The 23,463-nt window shown below is 34.8% G+C and overlaps 4 protein-coding genes across 5 annotated transcripts; all 4 read left to right on the forward strand.

Annotated features, from left to right (window-relative positions):
• The first annotated feature begins 3,587 nt into the window (after positions 1-3,587).
• On the forward strand, positions 3,588-8,108 carry LOC104746163 (mitogen-activated protein kinase 9). Of its 2 annotated transcripts, none has more exons than XM_010467577.3 (11): positions 3,588-4,312; positions 5,076-5,484; positions 5,588-5,715; positions 5,805-5,864; positions 5,976-6,125; positions 6,448-6,603; positions 6,728-6,865; positions 7,007-7,080; positions 7,171-7,272; positions 7,397-7,628; positions 7,724-8,108. In XM_010467577.3, exons 1-11 carry the CDS (start codon positions 3,959-3,961, stop codon positions 7,787-7,789), a joined length of 1,869 nt encoding a protein of 622 aa, XP_010465879.1. In that variant the 5' UTR covers positions 3,588-3,958; the 3' UTR covers positions 7,790-8,108. The 2 variants fall into 2 exon arrangements, 1 of the variants encoding a protein (XP_010465879.1); XR_015582275.1 differs by having other exon boundaries at positions 3,688-4,312; positions 5,976-6,133.
• A 1,000-nt stretch (positions 8,109-9,108) lies between these two features.
• On the forward strand, positions 9,109-11,445 carry LOC104746164 (putative GPI-anchored protein At4g28100). Its single transcript, XM_010467578.3, has 2 exons — positions 9,109-10,199; positions 10,911-11,445. Exons 1-2 carry the CDS (start codon positions 9,531-9,533, stop codon positions 11,250-11,252), a joined length of 1,011 nt encoding a protein of 336 aa, XP_010465880.1. The 5' UTR covers positions 9,109-9,530; the 3' UTR covers positions 11,253-11,445.
• A 1,046-nt stretch (positions 11,446-12,491) lies between these two features.
• Positions 12,492-15,596, forward strand: LOC104746165 (actin-interacting protein 1-2). The gene is made up of 6 exons (XM_010467579.2): positions 12,492-13,041; positions 13,226-13,387; positions 13,480-13,666; positions 13,934-14,359; positions 14,557-14,964; positions 15,056-15,596. The coding sequence occupies exons 1-6, from the start codon at positions 12,650-12,652 to the stop codon at positions 15,311-15,313; spliced, it is 1,833 nt and encodes a 610-aa protein (XP_010465881.2). The 5' UTR covers positions 12,492-12,649; the 3' UTR covers positions 15,314-15,596.
• Positions 15,597-15,604: 8 nt separating this feature from the next.
• Positions 15,605-18,357, forward strand: LOC104746170 (beta-glucosidase 43-like). Its single transcript, XM_087488463.1, has 12 exons — positions 15,605-15,836; positions 15,934-15,992; positions 16,087-16,162; positions 16,259-16,332; positions 16,403-16,490; positions 16,573-16,825; positions 16,916-17,031; positions 17,118-17,338; positions 17,467-17,498; positions 17,595-17,697; positions 17,790-17,970; positions 18,067-18,357. Exons 6-12 carry the CDS (start codon positions 16,637-16,639, stop codon positions 18,161-18,163), a joined length of 939 nt encoding a protein of 312 aa, XP_087344589.1. The 5' UTR covers positions 15,605-15,836; positions 15,934-15,992; positions 16,087-16,162; positions 16,259-16,332; positions 16,403-16,490; positions 16,573-16,636; the 3' UTR covers positions 18,164-18,357.
• Positions 18,358-23,463: the final 5,106 nt, after the last annotated feature.

A 23,463-nucleotide genomic window follows, 5' to 3' on the forward strand; every position in this document is an offset into this window, starting at 1 on the left:
TTATTGTTTTGTCGTGTATCGTAAATAAGCATATTACATTTAATAGATAATTAATTTATATCATATATCTATGTATATTAAAATCATAATTAGTAAATTTTAATTTCATTTTAAATGTTTTGTCGTGTATCGTAAATAAGCATAATACATTTAATAGATAATTAATTTATATTATATATCTATGTATATGATAATCATAATTAGTAAATTTTAATTGTTTTGTCATTTATCGAAAACAAGCTTAATATAATTAAACAACATAATTAATACAATATATAGTGAATGGAAATTTTTAGAAAATTTAGATATGAAAATATAATTAATAAGTTTTAAATGCAGATCTTTATTGTATTGTTGTGTATCTCAATCAAGCTTAATCTATTTTTAAAATATGATTAAAATAATAATATTGAATTTATAAAAAAAAATAACTCGACATATGAAAATATGTAATTAGTAAGTTTTAAAAGAGAAAATTTGAGTGTATTGTCGTATATTGCAAACAAGCTTAATTTTTAAAACATTATAACTAGAGTAATAAATGGTGAACAATAACTTTAAAAACTCATTATATAATTTTTATTGTGTTAATTGTACATTATTATTGTATTGTCGTGTATCACAAATAAGTTGAATTTATTTAACCAATATAACTAAAACAAGAAGTAGTGATTAGTGAACGATAATTTTAATAAAATTTAAAATATGGAAAACATAATTGGTAGTTGTGAAATCCAAAGTTTAGATGCATATCTCAACGAAGTTTAATACTACAAATGTCGGTTGTATATATTTAACATAAGGGTCTTTTCTATTTAAAATTTTAAGTTTCACGTATCTAACTTGAAGATTAATTACAAAATTATCTTTTCAATGTTTTTGGCAAAACTTATTTTTTGATTAACAATTTAGTATGTTTAAGTTAGTATTATAGATATTTAGAAGAAGATTCATAAAAACTTGTGTGCTTAGTAATCTTGAGAGATGCATACAAAGTGTGTCATGTCATCTTACTATATTTGATGTAAGATCTATGGGTAGTTTGGTTGTGGAAATCGTATTAGTTGGAAAATCGTTGTTACTATTTCCATAACATTCACTGTAATTTGAAAAAAAAGAGTAGAGAATGTCATATATCAATTGTAGATTCCGAAGATGTAGAAAAATCGAACCCGTTAACATATAGTATATATGTGTCCCATCTACTTTATGCTTTACCGTACGTTTTGCACTAGTTAATCAACAAAAACATAGGTTTAGTCACATATACGTATTAACAGTTATGTTTTTACGAAATTTCAAAAAAACTCCAACGCATTCAAACGCATTGCAAAGTCTCACTATATTGGTTAGGTTTATTTTTTCGCAGTTATTTATATATCTAATTAAGTCATAGAAATACGTATTTTATCCTAAAAGGATATGATCATGTTAGTTATTAAAGAAAGTATATGAAAATTAGAGAAAACTATAACTACAAGTGAATAGATGAAAAACTTAGTTGTAAGATCTGACAATATAAGCAAGTTATGGATCTGCAAATGACATTGGCATCAGCACTAATTTTTAATTTTAAACGGAAACATAAAGTTGAACAAGTACAATTGGAAAAGAATCAGAATTTTCAAAACATGTAACTGTAAGGAAAAAACAAGTTACTGCCAGTATATTTTTCTTTATTTTCTGTTTTTTTTGCTATCCAATACCTTCCTATATATAGAAAATAGCTGTTTCTTTTAACTGTCAGTTTGATGAAGCAATTTTTTTACATAACTATTTTTATATCGAGTGAATGATATGTCTGGAATATATTTTACCATTTGTACTACCCTTTGTACTAGCAAATGTCAAGTAAAATCAATGGGACTAAAAACCAATTTATAAATCTTTGGGGGTAAACAGCTGCGCCACCCCTATCTCATCCGTTGAGTCATCGTCCCTTCATACGTCACGGCCGGTAACCAAAATGGATGAACAAGAAAATTGTCCTGATATTACTGACAATACAATACGAATTTATGGACGAGTATAGTACGTTAGCGCAATAAAAACCAGATAATGGGTCACCAGTCAAACCCCAAATATCACCCTGAGTAGCGTCATTTTCATACAACGACATATGTATGCTTATATGCGTTGTTGTGTCCTATGTGTGCGTGCGTGTGCTCGAATAGTTTCAACTTTTGAACAATAGCCAAACAGAGAAACCAACAAAGTGTGGCTGATAAAAGACTTAAGATGACCACCAATAAAGCCACATGACATGACTACGATATGTGTACTGCTTAACGTACGTGGACAATCTGATTATTGTAGACCAAAATCTATAGAATATGCGATAAGTCCACAAATATAAGTATTTTCGTATTGAAATATTCGATTTGTATTTCAAATTTCAGATAAAGCACTTGAATAAGTAACTTTCTAAAGCATATATTTTGTGATGGACGGTAAAAATCTATTTCTCGCCATATGACTTAACTAGCATCTCAAAACACATAAAGACCATTTATATGCGAAGGGAGATAAAACCAAACTCATGTCTAAGAAATCAAACCCTTGAAACATATATGTAATAACCACGAAATGGAATCGTAGTTGTCTTCTATCTACAAAAACAGTTCATGAAAACTTGTCAACTACAAGTCTATAACAAATTAAGCTAAAGTAATTTGCTAATCATCACTTATGATTGATACATATTATGCTTAGGAAAATATTGTTTTACATTTGATTTTTGAAATAACGTTCTGAGAATTGGTAAAGACTAAAGAGTGAACTTGCCAACTATGAGTCACAAAATCACCACTTTCGCAAAGCAAAGACGATACCAAAATGGGCATTACAATTCTTTTCAAAAGGGGTCGATCGCGTGAGTCAATTTCTTCATTACATGCTAATACTTAACGGGCCGAATTATCATCCCTGACGGCACAAGGTTCACTTATAGTAATGAGATCTCAACATGAGATGAGATGGGCCTGTCTGTGTGCTGCATAGTTAACTTTTTTTTTTATGATCATTTTTTTTTTGGTTTGAAAAATGAATTGTTAATTATGATTATTTTTTGGGTCATTAGGGATTTAGGGTCCTTTCAACTCTCAAGTCACACGACCGGAGACGTGCATTAGAAGAATTACAGGGCAGACATTGGCTGTCATCTTACAATATCTCAAACCAAAAGGCCATTTTGGCCCCACCCACCTCCAACACCACCACCATCACCGTTTCTTTTTCTTATTTTCTTCTTCTCAAACACGCTTTTTGAAAATTTTAATATCATACGGTCCTTATCAAAAACAGTTATACAATTTGTTACTCCCTCCGTTTCAAAATATAGGATGTTTTAAGCAAATCACGCAGATTAAGAAGTTTTTACTTTTAACAAGTTCAACCAATCATAAACAATACTGCATAATATAAAATACTAAACTAATCTAAAAGTTGCATTGAAATTTGAAAACATCTTATATTATAAAACAATAAACTCTTCCAAAACATCTTATATTTTGAAACGGAGGGAGTATTTTGTTAGCCTAATTTTTCCTAACACTTTTTAATCTAAATTAGTTGTTGTTATAAAGCGAAATTATGAAAACGACGAGAGATTAAAATCCATGTGACTTTTGTAAAATAGTCAAACATACCCCTTTAATTAAAAGGGGTAAAGAGTGACACACGCTTCACGTGCACCACACGTGCCAAAAAAAAAAAACCCCTTTCACCTTCTTCTTCTTCTTCTTCTTCTAGCTTCCGCATCCTTCGGACAAGAGAGAAGCCCAAACAGCAAAGGAAAAAAATATAAAACAATAATGGAGAGTCGAATTCGAAAGAGAGAAGCACGCCATACCTGAGAGATTCGTGCGTAGAGTCAACGAGTTGAAGAAACATTTTTGTTTACTAATTTTAATTAAAGAAATTAAAAAAAAAAAAGAGTGGTGGTGGAGGAGGGTGTTTGATGGGTGCTAGTCACAGCACCACCGTTAATAATAGTCATCATCATCCTCATTCTCGGAATGCTTCTAATCATCTGATCACCAACAACAACAACAGCAATAACAGCTCTCGTCACTGTGGTTCTACAAGTGATCGTTTATCTGTTACCAGTTTACGGTCTCAGCTCACAACCATTTACAGAAACGAAGAAGAAGAAGAGGACGAAGAGGAAGAAGAAGAAGAAGAAGAAGGAAAAGATAAAAGAGCAGAAGAGGAATCGAAAAGATTCGCGCTTGTTAGGGATTTTGATTTGTCTGGGTTGAAGTGCATTAGGGTTCCTAGAAGAAATTACATTCTTATGGATCCTCATAAAAAGGTTCGTTTTTTTTAATTTTATTTATGGAAACCATTTGGGGGTTACTGCTTCTCCCATGGATCTGTCGTTTCGTCTAATCTGTTTGCTTTCTCCAGATTCAAAATTGGGATTTGTTACCTTTTTTTTTTGGTGATTTCTGTTTTTAAAAAGGCAAACACTTTTTGGGATTCGAATGAGTTTCTGTTTCATTTCTCCAATTTCATTGGAAGGGACTGTAGCAAATCATTGTTTAATCTCATTGGGTTTTTAAGTTACTAAAGGGCAAACACTTTTTTGGGATTCCTATATTCTTGGTGTTTCTTTGCTTAGAAATTTTGGAAACTGCAAGGTAGCTGTCTCTGATGGTTTGGATCTTTGTTACGAATTGACTTTATGGAACTGTCAAAGATTTTGATCAACAGTCTTAGATGTCAGTACTTTTATGTTGTCAGAAAATGCTTACAATGTGGATTTGGTTGCTTCATGATTATACTTCCTTTCCCTCGGTTTTGAATTGGTTTTTGATGTCCTCTGGTATGATCTGAATCTATGGCACCTTATTGAAGGATTTGGAGAACTAGTAGAATGGTTTACATTGTTGATTTGGTTTCTTCTTCATTATGTTTCATTTGCCTCGGCTTTGAATTGGTCTTTTGATTCCCTATAGTCTCATTCTTAATCTAGAAGATGATCTATAGAATTTGGAGGAGTAGGCAGAATTCTTGTCTTTCCAATCTAAAGTTCGTAATAGGTGTTTTATGCTGTCATGTTTGTACAATCGCAGGTTGCACTGGAGACTGAGTTCTTTACAGAATATGGTGAAGCCAGCCGATACCAAATCCAAGAAGTTATAGGGAAAGGAAGTTACGGGGTTGTAGCATCTGCAATCGACACACATACTGGAGAAAAGGTTGCCATTAAAAAAATTAATGATGTCTTTGAGCACGTCTCTGATGCAACACGGATTCTAAGAGAGATCAAGCTTCTCAGGTTGCTCCGGCATCCTGATATAGTGGAGATTAAACACGTGATGCTTCCTCCTTCACGCCGTGAATTCAGAGACATTTATGTTGTTTTCGAGTTGATGGAATCAGATCTTCACCAAGTTATCAAGGCGAATGATGATCTTACACCTGAGCATTACCAGTTTTTCCTCTACCAGCTTCTTCGTGGTCTGAAGTTTATACACACAGGCGAGTGCATTGGCTCGAGAAATTCGTGTTTTCGTTGTTCCCTTTAGTCTATTACTGCTTTTAACTCAACCTGAACGAAATCTTTCTTCTTTGTTGCATGCAGCTAATGTGTTTCATCGTGATTTGAAGCCTAAAAATATTCTAGCTAACTCTGACTGCAAGTTGAAGATTTGCGACTTTGGTCTTGCTCGAGTGTCCTTTAATGATGCACCTTCGGCTATATTCTGGACTGTATGTTACAGACTGAAATCATAAGTTTCTATTTTATATTCTCTAATGCATTAAGTGTTGTGATCAAAATGGCTTTCGCTTCTTTGCAGGACTATGTTGCTACAAGATGGTACCGTGCACCAGAACTTTGTGGCTCTTTCTTCTCCAAAGTAAAATTCGATTCTCGTTTCTTTTATTTTCTTGTTGCAAAAGTTGTATGTTTCACATATTATATGACATCACAAACTTAGCTTAAAACGGATTTTCTTTCCTTGCTGCAGTATACTCCTGCCATTGATATATGGAGCATAGGATGCATATTTGCAGAAATGCTCACTGGGAAGCCCTTGTTTCCTGGGAAGAATGTGGTGCACCAATTGGATATTATGACTGATTTGCTCGGTACTCCGCCTCCCGAAGCTATATCAAGGGTTAGTTGGTAGAGTTCTTCTATTTCTCTTTGCTACAGTTTGGCTGCAACAGTTCTTTTGATGTCTTATGTCGTATGAGTTGAAAGTTTTATAAATGATGACTATTTGTTTACTAGTACGGTAGGTAGTACCTTTCAGCCATGGTTTTGTGGCGAGTAGTTTAGGCTAGTTTGGGCTGAATTCATATAAATTGGTAGGAAAGCTCATGTAGGTATGTGGCCACAGAAATATGAGCATACTATTGTTATAACGTTACAAGACCAGGATGGATCAGTTTTTCTAGTTCCTGTAATGATGGTCAGTGTTTTGTGTTGTGTTGCAGATTCGTAATGAAAAGGCGAGGAGATACCTGGCCAATATGAGAAGAAAACCGCCAGTTCCATTCACTCACAAATTTCCTCATGTAGACCCGTTGGCCCTTCGCTTACTGCACCGTCTTCTTGCATTTGATCCCAAAGACCGTCCCACAGCCGAAGAGGTAAAGCTCCTGTGTTGTACTTTTTTCTCTAGCGTTTCCACTTCAAAGTTTCAGAGCAGTTTCAATCGCTCTCAGAAAAGGAAACTTTTTATATACATGTTTGTGTGTGTGCGCGTGTATACAGGCACTGGCAGATCCTTACTTCTATGGTCTGGCAAACGTGGACCGGGAACCATCTACTCAACCGATTCCAAAGCTTGTGTTTGAGTTTGAAAGAAGGAAGATAACGAAAGAAGATGTGAGAGAATTGATTTATAGAGAGGTACACTAATCTCTTATTGTTTTTTGCTTCACTAAACTTGTTTGGATTGGTTAAGCTCTGAACAATGGCAAAATGTATCTTCTTCTCTTTTTGCATTGTATAATCGTAATCCTTACAAAACTTGAAAATGAAACAATGCAGATATTAGAGTATCATCCTCAGATGCTGCAAGAATATCTTCGAGGTGGAGAACAGACTAGCTTCATGTACCCAAGGTATATAAAATCATTTGGAATCTGAAATTATAATTTATTGCGAATTATGAGAAGTAAGATAAAGATTTTGTAATCTAAATGAAAATGCAGTGGTGTTGATCGGTTTAAGAGACAATTTGCACACCTTGAGGAAAATTACGGTAAGGGTGAGAGAGGCTCACCTCTTCAACGCCAACACGCTTCTTTGCCTAGGTAATACAATTTTTGTTCGTTGGTTTGTCCGTAAAACTGATTTTAAAAGTCATCAGACTTCCCCGATTCTTTAAAGTTTGTTTCTCATTCCATTGTGTTGTGTTGGAACCTTTTTCTGTTTCAGAGAGAGAGTCCCTGGTCCTAAGAAAGATAATGAATCACAGAATCACGAAATCGAGAACAGATCCGCAGCTTCTTTAGCCACGACCCTCGAAAGCCCTCCAACGTCACAACACGAGGGCTCAGATTACAGGAATGGGACGAGCTATACTGGTTACAGCGCTCGCAGCTTGCTAAAAAGTGCCAGCATCAGTGCATCTAAATGCATTGGCGTGAAACAAAGAAACAACTCAGAGGTAAAAACCAAGAAGCATTATAGAGATATCTATATAGAGAATAGAGTACAAGTTTCTATACTCTTGTTCTTCACATTCTTGTTTACTTTTTACAGCACGGGGAATCAAACAATGATACGGTAGATGCTTTGTCTCAAAAGGTTGCGGCTCTCCACACTTGATTCAGATATTGGGGACTGAAACTTGTTGCTAACAGTAGGCGGCTGATTCTACAATTCGTATACACATCTCTCACAGAGAAAAGAAGAAATGTTATGATCTTTGATAGATACTGAGAGACATGAGCAATGAACAAAACGAGTTAACCTTCATTGGTCTTCAATTTGTCCATCAATTCGAGTTGTATTAAAAAAAATGGATGAAGAATTGTGGAAATACCCCCAGACGTTTGGCTTTACTACATGTTAACCCCTGGATTTATGTCTTACAAGTATTTGACCTTATCAGGCGATGAATATGCCAAAGCGAAGTTAAGCCTAACTATACATGTTATATGCCTAAGCTAAGCCTAACTATACATGTTATATACAGTAAGTGAGTATGATGATCACTTCGTCCTCAAATGATATAGAATGATTTTGATTTACTGTTGATTTTCTTCTTTTTGGTCGTCCCATTTGCTTTTTCTTTGTTCTCTCGCTTTTGGTTTACTAATGGCTTTAGAGGGAGCCGATGAAAATACTGTTACGAACTGTACATATCATACATAACTTTAAATTAGTCCACAATATACAATAATGTTGTGAATTTTAGTCTATATCCAAAGTGAGTATATATATACCATTTTGTAACTCTACTACAGTAGTAGTCGTTACTTTTTGTAATGGCATTCCCGAAAAAGGGATTGTAATGTCATAGTTTAAGCAGCTTTTTACTAATTCTCACTACTACTACTAGAAGACCATTTCGCGTGCCTGACGTTACCTTTTTAACATGGAGCTCCACATAATTCTCTCTTTTTCCTTTTTACTTCTATCCAACTTTAGTAGTAGTATTTCCTGGCTTGGGTGCGATTTCTTCTTTTCTTGTCTTTTATTTTCCATGGAAGTAAGAGCAAAATCTTTAAATTATAAATAAAAATGACAAAACAGCTAAATACTAAACATAACAAAACTAAATTCGTAACTTTTACTATTTTACAGTTTGCATTTGCGCATGGTTCTTTTGTTTTTTCACAGTGTTTAATTTGCGAAAAAAAATTAATTGCATTATTTTGTCAGCCAAACGAATAACTTTATATGCTTTACGAGACAAACCCATCCTACTTTTATATAGTTTATTTATATATTCATAAAATCGCATTATGCTAATTTGATCGATTAAACAGATTACATTATCAGATCTAAGTATATATGTGTGGATTTTAGTACATTGGGTTTTAAAGAAAAAACAAAGCAAAAGTAGTGGAGTATCGTAAGTATAATACTAAACTAAACGAATCCTTCCAAGTCTTATGTATTGGAATTATAAAACTAAAACAAGTGAACCTGTCGATCAGTCGCACTCTGTAGTTTTCAAGTTTCAATGCGAAGAATAATCGTCCCGTGATTCAACTAATTTCAGGTTACTAATACTACTAATTTGCCACCATGGATTAGTAGATTACCATAGTTTCTATTATAATCATCATACACAATGAAAAATATTAACGAATCATAAGAAAATGTTTTTGTTTACAATGAAAAATATTAACGAACCATTTTTTTTTTCTTTGAAATAAGTACTACTAGTAGAGTAAGAGTAGTAGACTGTAGTAGTAGGAACTAGGAGTAATATTAAATTGGTATAAATCGAGATCTCCCATTTGTGATATTTTATTACACATCTCTTCATTCACACTCTCTTTGTCTCTCTCTCTTTTGCTAGTCTAGTCTTACTACTCTTGTCTCCATTGTTCCGGCGATGTTCCAACACGCGCCTTCTCCCATTCACCTCATCATCGTCTTCTTCTCCTTCTTCACCATTCTATCACCCGTTTCACCAAACCCAGAAGAAACTGTCACAGTCCAGCCATTCCGGGTCAAATCATCCCCACCCGCAACCATACCCGCTTTCCCGGAGCAATCAGATTTCTCCGGCTGCCCTCTCGATTTACCTGAAGACCTCTTCCACGGAATCAAATCAGCCTGCACCGGCAAAAAGCTCCACAAAGGACGATGCTGCCCTGTTCTAGGCGCGTGGCTCTACTCTGCTTACTCAACCACTGCTCTTAGCCGCTCCATTTCCGCCGCCGCCAGAAACGCATCCTCCTCCCCGATGACGCAAGAAGACATGCCTTTGCTTCCCGATGACTCGGAGACTTGCGTCGACGGATTGGGGAAATCGTTGAGGCAGAGAGGGATTGAGCTCACCAGACCGAACGAGACTTGCGACGTCGTTTACTGCTACTGCGGAATCAGATTGCATCCGTTGAGCTGTTCTGAGGCTTTTAGAGTTAACGAAGAAGGGAGACTCGTTGGAGACGAGAGGGTTACTAGATTAGAGACTGATTGTTTGAGTGGTAGCCACAACAATGCTGATAGATTGTCTCCTCTGCTTGGCTGTAACAAGTGCTTGAACAGTCTCTATAAGGTAAAGTCTCTAACTTTCCTATAATTGCTTGATGGGTTCTGTTTGGATTGACTGTTAGAAGCTGTCACTGTGGAGTTCAATTGGAATCTAACATAGTGAAATGTGTGTGTAGTAGATAAATCTAGTAACTTTAGATAATCTGTTATGGTGTTTTAGCATCTGGTTTTGGTTTAGATTTACTGATATAGACAGTATTTAGGATGAGTAATGATGATTTGATCGACTAGTTAACTATGTATAAGGAGGTCTAATCCAAAAGTAATCACTTTTCTTGATGCTTTGATGATATTTAGTGTTTAAGCACGTTAGGGTTTACTATATGAGTATATGAGTGAGTGAGTGAGGATTGAAGAAGATTTGGAATTATGTAATCTAGGATTCTTTCTGATCTGGCCATCATCCATGGCGAATGGTAATTTGGGAAAAGTTTTGTTCTTTAGCTTTTTGTTCTTTTTCTATCTGACAGTCTGACACACACTACACACACATAGGCGCTTACAAAAGCCGTGATCCTCACGCGTTACTTTGTTGTCTTTGATTTTTCCTTTCATTCTTCTGTATCTTAATCACCAAACCCACCATAACCTAAAAAAAAGCTTAGCCACTAGCTTCCACCTTTCTACTTTCTAATTACTCAATGATTACTTTAGTCAACAGTAACAAAACCTAAGCAAACTAAACACGCTTCTGGCTTTTGTTTCTTTTTTGCAGCTAAACCCGAAGAAAACTTCAGGTACAAGACACCCATCGAAAGAAGATCGAAACAGAACAGCAAAGATGCACAACAAAGATTGTGTCCTCATGGGTCTCACTTGGCTTCTTGCTAAGAACCGTACAGCTTACTTCCCCACTGTCACTTCCGTCCTCCGAGCCGTCATGCTCAACCAAGGTGGGGAGCCACGGTCGTGTGCTATCGGCAGCGACGGCATGCCCTTAGCCGTCGACTCTTCCGAATTCTCTAGTGGCTTGGCAACTTCACTTCAGTATCCGCACTGCTTGGTCCACTTCTTTCTTTACAGCGTCATTACATTAGTCTTACTAAGGTCGTGGTGACGTGGTAGTGGATTTTGATTGTGATGTGGGCACGTGTTATTACGTGATTGGTTGAGTGAAGTGAAATTCAGATAGAAAAAGAGATGGGCTTGGTTCTGTTCTGTCTTTGTAAATTAGCTTTTTTGTTGTTGTCGTTGTTGTTGTAGCCATGTTCTTTTAAACATTATTACATCCAAAAATTTGTCAATTAAAATTTGGAAAACCACAATTCACAAATTTCAAAAATTTCAACAATATTTTTGCGATCATATCAAATATGAGCGCAATCAATCAGAAATATTTCATTTTTTTTTTTTGGGAGAGAAGAATAATAGAGAAAGGGGCATGTGAGTAATGGGGACGAGGTGGTGTGGCTGGTTTGAGAGAGACAGAGAGACTTGTGACAGCTTTGTTCTTATGTTTCCTTATCTTCTCTCTAACCACGCAAGGAAGTTCTCTATAAACAAATAATACACACATTCATCTATGTATTATAATGCGACCAAGAGATGTAAAGCCCCACGACTGACAACTAAATTTTCTCATACACTCCAATAAAAATTTCAATCAATAATCGAATGCTTCCATGAGATTTTTTATTTTATTTTTTATCACAAAGATATTTCACAACAAGTTGTGTCGGTGTTAGATAGACATCAAATTCTCCAATCAACTGCTAGCGATTCATTGACTTGGCAATATAGCAAATATAGCTACTCTGGGCTTTATTAACTGGCCCATGGGCCGTATATATACCTCTTTTGAGAATATAACACCCAATTAGTCTTACTCTCTAATCTATAAATTTCAACATTACCATGTTTAATCCACTCCACTAATAAACCTCTACATTTGTAGGAAAAACATAAAGCATATGATTATTTTGTATCTAATAAACATCCGTGATCAGCAACAACAACAAGACTAAATACAAACTAGTGTAGGTCTTAGAAGACTACACGTCAGATTTTTCTTCTTTTGTATATTAATTTAATCAGTTTCTGCCAGAGAAGTGAATGTTGTAACAATGATTATTACTCCCTCCGTTTCAAAATATAGGATATTTTGGAGAAGTTTGTTGTTTTATAATATAGGATGCTTTCAAATTTCAATGCAATTTTTAGATTAGTTTAGTATTTTATATTATGCAGTATTATTTCTGATTGGTTGAACTTGTTAAAAGTAAAGACTTCTTAATCTGCGTGCTTTGCTTAAAACATCCTATATTTTGAAACGGAGGGAGTATTACATAATCTTTTTATTTTAATTTAATTAATTAAAAAAGGCTAAACAAAAACAGCTAATCTGAATGTCAAACAAAACTCAAAAAGACTCAAAACCGTCCTTCCTCTTTCTTCGTCTGTGTGGTCTCTTCTTCTCGTAAAACCCAAAACGATCTCTGCTAAAGTCTCTCGATTATGATGGAGCTTTCCGAAACCTACGCGTGCGTCCCGTCAACGGAGAGAGGTCGAGGGATCCTGATCTCCGGTGACTCGAAGTCCGATACAATCCTCTACACTAATGGTCGATCCGTCGTGATGCTCGACCTCAACAACCCTTTAAAGGTATCTATCTACGGGGAACACGCTTACCCAGCTACTGTTGCGAGATACTCACCTAACGGAGAGTGGATCGCGTCGGGTGATGTGTCGGGTACTGTTAGAATCTGGGGTGCTTACAATGATCATGTGTTGAAGAAAGAGTTTAAGGTTTTGGCTGGTCGGATCGATGATCTTCAGTGGTCTGCTGATGGGTTGAGGATCGTTGCTTCTGGTGATGGCAAAGGGAAATCTCTTGTTCGTGCTTTCATGTGAGCATTTTTTGTTTTTTGTTTTGGTTCTTTGATAAAAATTTGATTTTTATGTGAAATGTGTTGACTTTGATTTGATCGGACTAAAGGGTTTTGTATTGAATTTGTTGAATCGGATTGAATCACATTGAACTGATCATTTTTGACTCATTTGATGCCTAACGAAATGTTTCACATTTATTAGGTGGGATTCAGGATCAAATGTGGGAGAGTTTGATGGACATTCTAGGAGAGTTCTTAGCTGTGCTATCAAGCCAACTAGACCGTTCCGTATTGTTACTTGTGGGGAAGATTTTCTGGTGAATTTCTATGAAGGTCCTCCTTTCAAGTTCAAGCTCTCAAGCAGGTCAGATTATTCAATTTCTAGTATCTGTTCTGTTCCTTGCTTGTGTGATTCCGAATTGTTTACAAGTTTTGTTGTTTGTGTTTGGTCAACAGAGAGCATTCCAACTTTGTCAACTGTGTGAGGTTTGCACCAGATGGAAGTAAGTTTATTACTGTTAGTTCAGATAAAAAGGGGATTATATATGATGGAAAGACTTGTGAGAAACTTGGAGAGCTTTCACCTGAAGATGGGCATAAAGGTAGCATCTATGCAGTTAGCTGGAGTCCTGATGGTAAACAGGTACTAAGTTCTTTCTGATTGTTGTACCGTGTTTCTCGAATCCTTTTCTGATTCCGTCATATTAGTCTCAAACTACATTAGGCTTGAACAGGGTTTATAGAATAGCATTTGAAATATATCACTCTGACCCTCTCTAGTATGTGTGTACATGAGCTACATTTGTGGTCTAGAATTTTAAGTGTATATATGAAGATCAATGAGTTGTTCAATATATGGTTGGTGCTACATATGTACTTACATGTTGTATATGTTTGAATCATCAACCAGGTCATCACTGTTTCTGCAGACAAGTCAGCCAAAGTGTGGGATATGTCAGAAAACGGTAGCGGAACATTGAACACAACATTGAATTGTCCTGGATCATCAGGAGGAGTGGACGATATGCTTGTTGGGTGTCTGTGGCAGAACGATCATATTGTCACTGTTTCTCTAGGTGGCACGATCAGCATATTCTCAGCAAGTGATCTTGATAAATCCCCCTTTCAGTTTTCGGGGCATATGAAGAACGTCTCTTCCTTAGCTGTCCTCAAAGGAAATACTGACTACATATTATCTGGTAGTTATGATGGTCTCATATGTAAATGGATGCTAGGCCGTGGTTTCAGCGGTAAATTGCAGAGGACACAGAACACTCAAATAAAGTGCTTTGCTGCTCATGAAGAAGAGATTGTGACCTCCGGATATGACAATATGGTAAATTGGTTCTCACTTTTATTTTTTTCTCACATTTAGGACATGTCACCTTAATTTTTGTGTTGATCTGACTTCTTTTAGGGGAGTGTCGAATGAATTTAAGGACGTAACAAGTGTTAATGATATTAATTATTACAAGCATTATTAATATTGAAGCAACTAATTCGCATTCTTTCACTATGTGATTCTTAATTCAGATATCTAGGATTTCCTATAAAGACGATCAATGCACAAATGAAGAGGCTATTGACATTGGAAATCAACCAAAAGATCTAAGCCTTGCACCACTCTCACCGGATCTACTTCTGGTGACCTTTGAGTCAGGAGTTGTGTTTCTCCGTGGTGGGAAAGTAGTGTCAACCATCAACCTTGGGTTCACTGTCACTGCTTTGGCAGTAACACCTGATGGAACCGAAGCCATCGTCGGTGGCCAAGACGGTAAACTCCATCTGTATTCTGTTAGTGGCGACTCACTCACTGAGGAAGCAGTTCTCGAGAAACACAGAGGCGCCATCAGTGTCATACGTTACTCTCCGGATCTCTCTATGTTTGCATCAGCTGATTTGAACAGAGAAGCTGTTGTGTGGGACAGAGTCTCCAGAGAGGTAAACTTAAGATTATTTAAAACCTTTCCCCCATGAATCTGGAACACAAAACACAAGGTCTTATATCGGTTCCTTTTTCTTAAAAAAACAGATGAAGCTGAAGAACATGTTGTACCATAGCGCACGCATAAACTGCTTAGCTTGGTCTCCAAACAGCAGTATGGTTGCTACAGGATCCTTAGACACCTGTGTGATCGTGTATGAAGTGGACAAACCAGCTTCGTCAAGGATGACCATAAAAGGAGCTCACTTAGGTGGAGTATATGGTCTGGGTTTTGCTGATGATTCCCATGTAGTGAGTTCTGGTGAAGATGCTTGTATCCGCGTCTGGAGCTTAACTCCCCAATAAGAAGACTTTGAGTAAATTATAAAGATATATTGTAACTTTGGAAAAGCTTCAACTACTTTTGAAGACTTTTGGATCTCCTCCGTTTGGCTGTGGCTGTGTTGATGACTTGTGTGTGTGTCTTTTTGTTTTTTGTCGGCATATCTTTTGTCAAAAAATGAATGCTCTGTTTTGGTCTGTTTTTATTTTCATATTATCAGAAGATTACTGATAGAGAGAGAATTGGACTTGAGAGAGATTACTACTCCATATAATACTATTTGATTACTTTCGTCTTACCACTAAACAGAGGAGAATTTACAATTATCTCACATGTTTCTTTTTCTCCTCCTCCTCTGCGCTTCTCGCTCCGGCGAATCTTTGCCGTCCGGAGACGGCGTACCTATGGACACAAGCGATCTTAACAGAGAGAGTTTTCCGGAAGGATTCTTGTTCGGAACAGCCACGTCAGCTTATCAGGTGGAAGGAGAGACCCACCAAGACGGTCGTGGGCCAAGCATTTGGGATGCCTTCGTCAAGATTCCTGGTTAATTTAATCTCATTATCAATCTAATTACAACTTCACTAAAACTATTAACTAACCATTTAGATTTCTTTTTATGCTATTGTATATAAAAAAACAGGTAAGATAGCTAACAATGCAACGGCTGAGTTAACAGTGGACCAATATCACCGTTACAAGGTAACTAATCATAAAGTATTCTTATCGAATCATAATGCATATATGTAATTTACATTGGTGGTGTTCAAAGTTCATCATGTTAATGACATTTCAGGAAGATGTAGATTTGATGCAGAACCTCAACTTCGATGCCTACAGATTTTCCATTTCATGGTCCAGAATTTTCCCTGGTATTATTACTGTAAAATATTATTAGAAAAATATTCACAGTGCTTATATATTCAGATCTAAAGATTGGTTTATATATAACTTCTTATGGAAAACAGAAGGAACCGGTAAAATCAACTGGAATGGAGTTGCTTATTACAACAGATATTGATCGATTACTTGGTCCTAAAAGGTATAAATCATTCTATAATTGTACAAATTTGATTTTACCCTTTTTATAATGAACATGATACAATTGTTAGGTATAAAACCGTATGCGAATTTGTACCACTACGATCTTCCTCTGGCTTTGGAACAAAAGTATCAAGGCCTGCTTAGTAAACAAGTAGTGTAAGCACCAAACTGTATATTATCATTTGTTTCTTACTGCAAAAATCTTTTTTGATATGATATAATGAGGCAATTTTTACAGGGAAGATTTTGCGGATTATGCAGAGTTTTGTTTCAAGACATTTGGAGATAGAGTGAAGAACTGGATGACGTTTAACGAGCCCCGTGTTGTAGCTGCTCTAGGCTATGATAACGGCATTTTTGCGCCTGGTCGATGCTCTAAAGCATTTGGAAACTGCACTGATGGTAACTCCGCGACCGAACCATACATTGTTGCCCATCACCTTATCTTGGCACACTCAGCAGCCGTCCAGAGATACCGCCAAAATTATCAGGTATATAAAGGCTCTTTCAAGTTTCAAGTTGTTTGTATGATACCAAACAACTAAATCATGACTACTAAACATCGAACCATACATTTTCAGGAGAACCAAAAAGGAAGGATTGGGATTCTACTGGATTTTGTTTGGTTTGAGCCACTTACAAGTAGTGAAGCAGACAATGACGCTGCTCAAAGAGCAAGAGACTTTCATGTTGGATGGTAAACGTTCAAATTTTTAGAAATCTAAAAACTCATACGTTACCTTTAAGAGTTTTGGTGAGCTTATAAGAGTATATATTTTGAAGGTTTATTCACCCAATAGTATATGGAGAGTATCCAAAGACAATGCAGAACATTGTGAAAGATAGGCTTCCAAAATTCACAGCGGAAGAAGTGAAAATGGTGAAAGGTTCCATAGATTTCGTTGGGATAAACCAATACACGACTTATTTCATGTCTGATCCTAAAATTTCCACACCACCCAAGGCTTTGGGTTATCAACAAGATTGGAACGTCGCTTTTAACTGTAAGTTCTGTGTTCGTATATATATATGTTTATCCGTTATGAATGATCTCGTCTTGTGACAATGTCAATGTGCTACATATTATATAAATCAAGTGCATACTGAGAGTTCTTAGTCTATACACATGCAGTTGCAAAGAATGGGACACCAATTGGTCCAAGGGTGAGATATATTTCATTTTTTTTTTATTTTTTTTTTTTATTGTTAACTCTCTTTAATTACTAGTGTTTGATTATGAAGTGATCTAAATTTATTTAGGCATATTCGGAATGGTTATATAACGTACCATGGGGAATGTACAAGGCGTTGATGTACATTAAGGAACACTATGGTAATCCAACTATGATTCTCTCGGAAAATGGTATATATTCTAACGATAAAGTCTTGAGTTTAATCTTTTTTGTGTTTGTTATATAAGTGTTGAGTGTTAAAATTTGAATACAATATTTATAGGGATGGATGATCCGGGCAACATCACTCTAGCTCAAGGACTAAATGATACAACGAGAATAAATTATTATAGAGGCTACTTAGCGCAGCTTAAAAAGGCAGTAGACGATGGAGCCAATGTAACTGGATATTTCGCGTGGTCATTGCTTGATAATTTCGAATGGTTATCAGGATATACCTCAAGGTTTTGAATTAACTAATGAATCTGTTATTGGTTTATATGATTCTTTCTGATAAATTGTTATAGTATATGTTCTAATGACTTCTCTCCTCCGCGTAGGTTTGGAATTGTGTACGTGGATTACAAGGACTTGAAGAGATACCCCAAGATGTCTGCGTTATGGTTCAAACAACTACTGAAACGGGATCAAAACTGAGCTCAATGTGTCTATGAATAGATTATGATATATTGAGTTACAAGTGATTGTTATATAAAGCCTTAAAAGAACTATAGGGTCGTTTATCTCCCTTTTGTGCTTTGATGGATTGTGAGGTGACTATGCATGCGACTGCGTAACTTGTGAACTCTCTGATCTTTGCTAACAAAAAAAAAAAAACTTGAGAACTCTCCCTTTGACTTTTCAAAATATTCAAAAGCAGCAACAGTATATATTATAAAAAAAAATTCTTCTAGTATATATACCACGTAACTTCAGTAATGTGTGTGGGCATATAATACACTGAGTTTTTTTTACTGAGACTGCATGATTTTTCTTTCTTATTACATTTTATGTTTGTTTTTGAAACCTGATATTATATCGTATAAGTATCAGTGCAGTGCCGGCCTGGCATTTTTTAATGCCCAACACAAAAAAAAATTATGCCCTATAATTTTTTTTTGCAAACTCATATGATATAAATAACCATACTTTATTTAGCAAAAAAAAAATATAACCATACTTAAACTGAAGAACAATATGTTTAATTTCATAACCAATTTGTAAAAAGAGAAAAAAAAAATATTTTAATAAAAATTTGTAAAATTGCTTAAAATCTGTAACCATATATGTATATATCACATTTTAAACCTTCAAAGTGTAACTGAGTAGCACTTTAAACCTCGATAAAATTTCACTACACTATAAACCTTTAAAATGATTTTACTAACACTTTGAACTTTCAAAATAATTTTACTAACACTTTAAACCTTCAAGCTAACTTTCATGTTTGTACCGCTATAAAAAATAATATTCGTCAATGCGAAATAGTTAAACTATGTTGGTTTAATTTAAAGTTTAATTAGTTTTAGTTTTTATAAATAAATAAAAAGAGAAAAAGATAAATTTATATTCATCTTCATTGTAGACAAACTTTTACAACGTCACTCTTCATATTATTAATCTTTTTAATAAATGCATTTGTTATTGATTCTGATTAAATCGATTTACTTCTCATTGAAAACCAATGAATCTAAATATATTGTCGTCTTCAATTTTACATTTATCACATGTTTTAATCTTACCTCTAATTCTTCATTTTATTGCTTTGATATATTTTTTAGTTTTTTTTTAAAATTTTTTATCAACCATAATAAATAATTGAATTAAATTAAATAAAAAATTAAACAAATATTTAAATCAAGCATAGTTTAACTATTTTACGTTGACAAATATTACTGTTCCGTCATTTTTAATAGCGATACAAACAATTTTTGTAATTTTCTAATTGTTTCAAAGGATTTGAACCAAAACTCCTTTTTGGGGCACGGAAAAAAATCATTGGCTTATCAAATTATCTACAAAATTTTGTGAATTTTTATGCAAAAGGTTTAGCCCAACTACATTGCCAGAATTCATGTAACGAATTCTCCGTTTCAGAACCGTATGTGAGAATGTTAGTTTTAAGGTTTAAAGCGTTAATAAAATCATTTTAAATGTTTATAGTGTTTTTTTTTTGTCAACCATTGAGCCACAACTGGCCGGCCCATTAGCCAAATTCCTACATTCGTAGGAGCCGAGACTCGATCCCGGATGTGATGGTGCCTTCTACAAATGAACTTACCTTCTGCCACTGCACTAAGGTCACTTCACTAATTTTTATAGTGTTTATGAAATAATTTCAAGGTTTAAAGTCTTATTCAGTGACACTTTGAAGGTTTAAAATGTGATTTTTCCTTATGAACTTGGATACAATGTAGAGAGACTTATAAGAGAGGGTCACAACTCGCTAACCAGGGTTTCTTAATCTTTAAATGCGCATAATCAACAACAACAAAAGGCCACATCTATCTTGTTTCATTTTTATTCTTAAATTTACTAATCAAGTTTAAGCTATCTTTTGTAATTTGATCGGATTACAATCAGTCATTCATAGCCCTGGGCAAAATACCCGAACCCGAAACCCGAACCTCGAACCCGATCCGAAATACCCGACCCGAACCCGTATCCGAAGTTCTAAAATACCCGAATGGGTCTAGAATTTATTAAGATCGGATACCCGAACCCGATCGGGTATTACCCGATATCCGAACGGGTACCCGAACTAATCTGAACATATATAAATACCACTGCAAAATAGTAAGTAGTGGGATTCAAACCCAACACCTACAGCATTTAGAGGGTATATTGTAACCATTTTGCCACTTTAATACATTTGGTTAATATTAAAACCTCGAGTATTTATACATTACTAGGTGCAACATTTTTTTCTTTTTAGGATTTTAGTTATGAGATATTCTACTTATTGTATAGAGACTTAATTGTATATTTTTTTTATCATATTCATAAACTCTAGATACCAAAATATTATTTTTAGATATTAAAAAATATTGAAAAGGAAAAATGCAAAACAAATAGAATCAAGACATTGCAATTGAATCAAGAGTTCTTACCAATGCTCAAATTCTGGCAGAAGTAGAATATGAAGATCGACTTGAAAAAGGTTTGTATATCACTTGATATTGTTATTTTTTGTTATTGCTTCTCTTATAGTTTATGTTAGCTCATCCAATTCTTTTGTTTTCAGAGTTCTGCATTGAAGAGTAAGGTCTCGACTACTTAAAGCTACAAGGTGTTTTATTGTTTTGGTTTTACAACTGGTGACAGTTCTACAAGGTGTTTTGTTGTTTTAATTTTGGTTTACTTTGTTGTCTCTCTCGTTTAGTACTTGGTTTATTAAGACATGGATTTGTTTGTTTAACATTCTTGTTATGTGGTTGTTTGAACAAGATTATGGTTTGAATTTTGAACATTGGTCTCTTTATGTTTATGGTTATTGATCAGTTTATTGAATTTAATTGAGTTTGGTTTAATTAATTTCGGATTGAGTTTAGATACCCGATCCGATCCGAACCCGATGGGTGTTTATCCGAAATCCGATCCGAATATTAGAAATACCCGAATAGGTCTAGGACCCCTTAATCCGAAATACCCGATCCGAACCCGATCGGGTCATCCGAATGCCCAGGGCTAGTCATTCAATTGATAAAGAACTACACTTTAGTTTAATGAAATATAAAATACATACTATATTGTACTTTTGGGAGTCATTCTCCTGGTCGAATCTTGAACACGTGTATATCTATTACCCTCTTCGAATAAAGGACAGTGCTCCTCTTTTGACTTTGATATTTATCTACATACAGGACACTCGTGTGACAATAATATAAATATAATGTAAGATGTGTTCATTAAAATTTGTGGGTCTATAATATTGTTAAACTTTAATTATTACTCCCTCCGTTTCATAATATAAGATGTTTAGAGAAATATTTTTATTTCATAATATAGGATGTTTCCAACTTTCTATACAACTTTTAGATTAAATTTATATTTTATATTATGTAGACTTATTTATGATTGGTTAAACTTTTAAAAAGTAATTATTTCTTAATATGCATGTTTTCACTAAAACATCCTATATTTTGAAACGGAGGGAGTATTATTTTTGGTGGTATTGCACAGTTGCTTGGAAACAGCTTTGTCTCCGAAATGACGTAAAGCCTCCTAATTTATGACGGCAGATAAATTATGCATATAAACACCGTCTAATGTTTTGGTACTTTTTAAAATATATTAATTAATTCAAACCAAAATTTTGGCTCTGATTCTATTCCTACAGGTACTCGGTCTGTCTTTTCGTTTCTCTTCTCCTTCTCGCGATTTGTTGAGTTGAGATTAAGATTCATTCTTCCTTTCCACTGCTTCTCTCTTAGGTCATACAGATTGAAAGTGTTAAACTCAAACCATAACCGCTCTTTTTTCTCCGCCTTTGTTTTCTCTCCGTCTCTCAGATTTACAAGCTTTAGACAATGAAAGATTCTCACCGCCTTTTGTTTCGTCGTTGAAGAACAGAAACAGATCTGACGCCAAGAGACCACCAGAGAGACTTGGCGGGAGAAGCATAGCAAGCAATGAGGGATCGTCGACAAACGAATCTGGTTGCAGCGGCTGAAAGAACAGAAACAGATCTGACGCCACGAAACCACCAAAGAGACTTGGCGGAAGAAGCATAGCAAGCAACGGGGGATCGTCGACAAATGAAATCTAGTTGCGGCAGATGAGAGCTCAGTTGTGTGATTAGGTTTTTTTTTTTTGTTAATTTTAGCATCCGGTTCAACCGCGATTCTGTGGCTGGTTTAATCTTGTAACACTTATTCAATTCCCAGTTTGGGTGGTTTGTTAATACCAATATAGATTAATTTAAATAAAAACTGTCACAAAATAATATAAATATATATATGAATTATTTTTTATTAATTCTTTTTTGTAGTTTGTCGCAAAAGTGTCCTTAATCTGTGATATAATTATGGTCACAATTTAGTCTGTAATACACGACCATATTATAATGTCACAAAATGGCCGTAAATTTGTGACGATACTGGGATTTACTTATTTTGCAACCATTTTTTAGTGACTATCTGTAATAGTCATTAGATACTCGCAAACAGCCATTTTGTGACTGTTTTGTGATGATTTTGGGATTCATAAACGGTGTGTTTTCTTGTAGTGAACCGCTTCCACATCAATTAACCGATTACTCTTGTGAAATTAAAACATCAAATTTATCTTTATTATAAAACAAAGCCAAACCACCACTAAAACCAACAGGTTCCTCAAATTTTTAGCACAAAAAATGACACATACATACATAATTCATGTTGTCTAGAGAAATCATTTGTAGGTAGCGTAGAGAAATGAATCAAACTAACCACAATCAATTTATAAATTGAGAAATCCCTTCATTTCACCAGCCAGTCAAATGATACACTAATGCGAACAAACTTTAAATTTAGAAAATATAACAATTTGAAATAAATGTTATTATTCAATATTTATTGCATAAATTAATTTTTTTTTGGTAATGTATTGCATAAATTAATTATAGAAAACATAAGGCATATTCTCTAGATTTAGTACAAATTTTTGTTGGAATAAACACAATTTGATCCAATTGTTTTGGAAAATCGCAATTAGCGGGAATAATTGTTAACAAAAATCAGAAATCTTACATTACTATTGTAAATTATAAATCTAATATATTTAATGATAATGGTATTGGTCGTAAATATGTACTACCTCTAAGTGTTTTTTTTATCAAAAATGCTGCAACAATGTTAATTCCTTATATAATAAAACGGAAGTACACAACTTTTTTTGTAGACTATATAATTTTTATAAGTTGGTTATAGACTAAATTAAATATAGGTTGATTACAAAAAAAGATTATACATTAATTG

The sequence above is a fragment of the Camelina sativa genome, chromosome 15 (assembly GCF_030686135.1).
Source record: "Camelina sativa cultivar CO46 ecotype springtype chromosome 15, ASM3068613v1".
Taxonomy (NCBI): domain Eukaryota; kingdom Viridiplantae; phylum Streptophyta; class Magnoliopsida; order Brassicales; family Brassicaceae; genus Camelina; species Camelina sativa.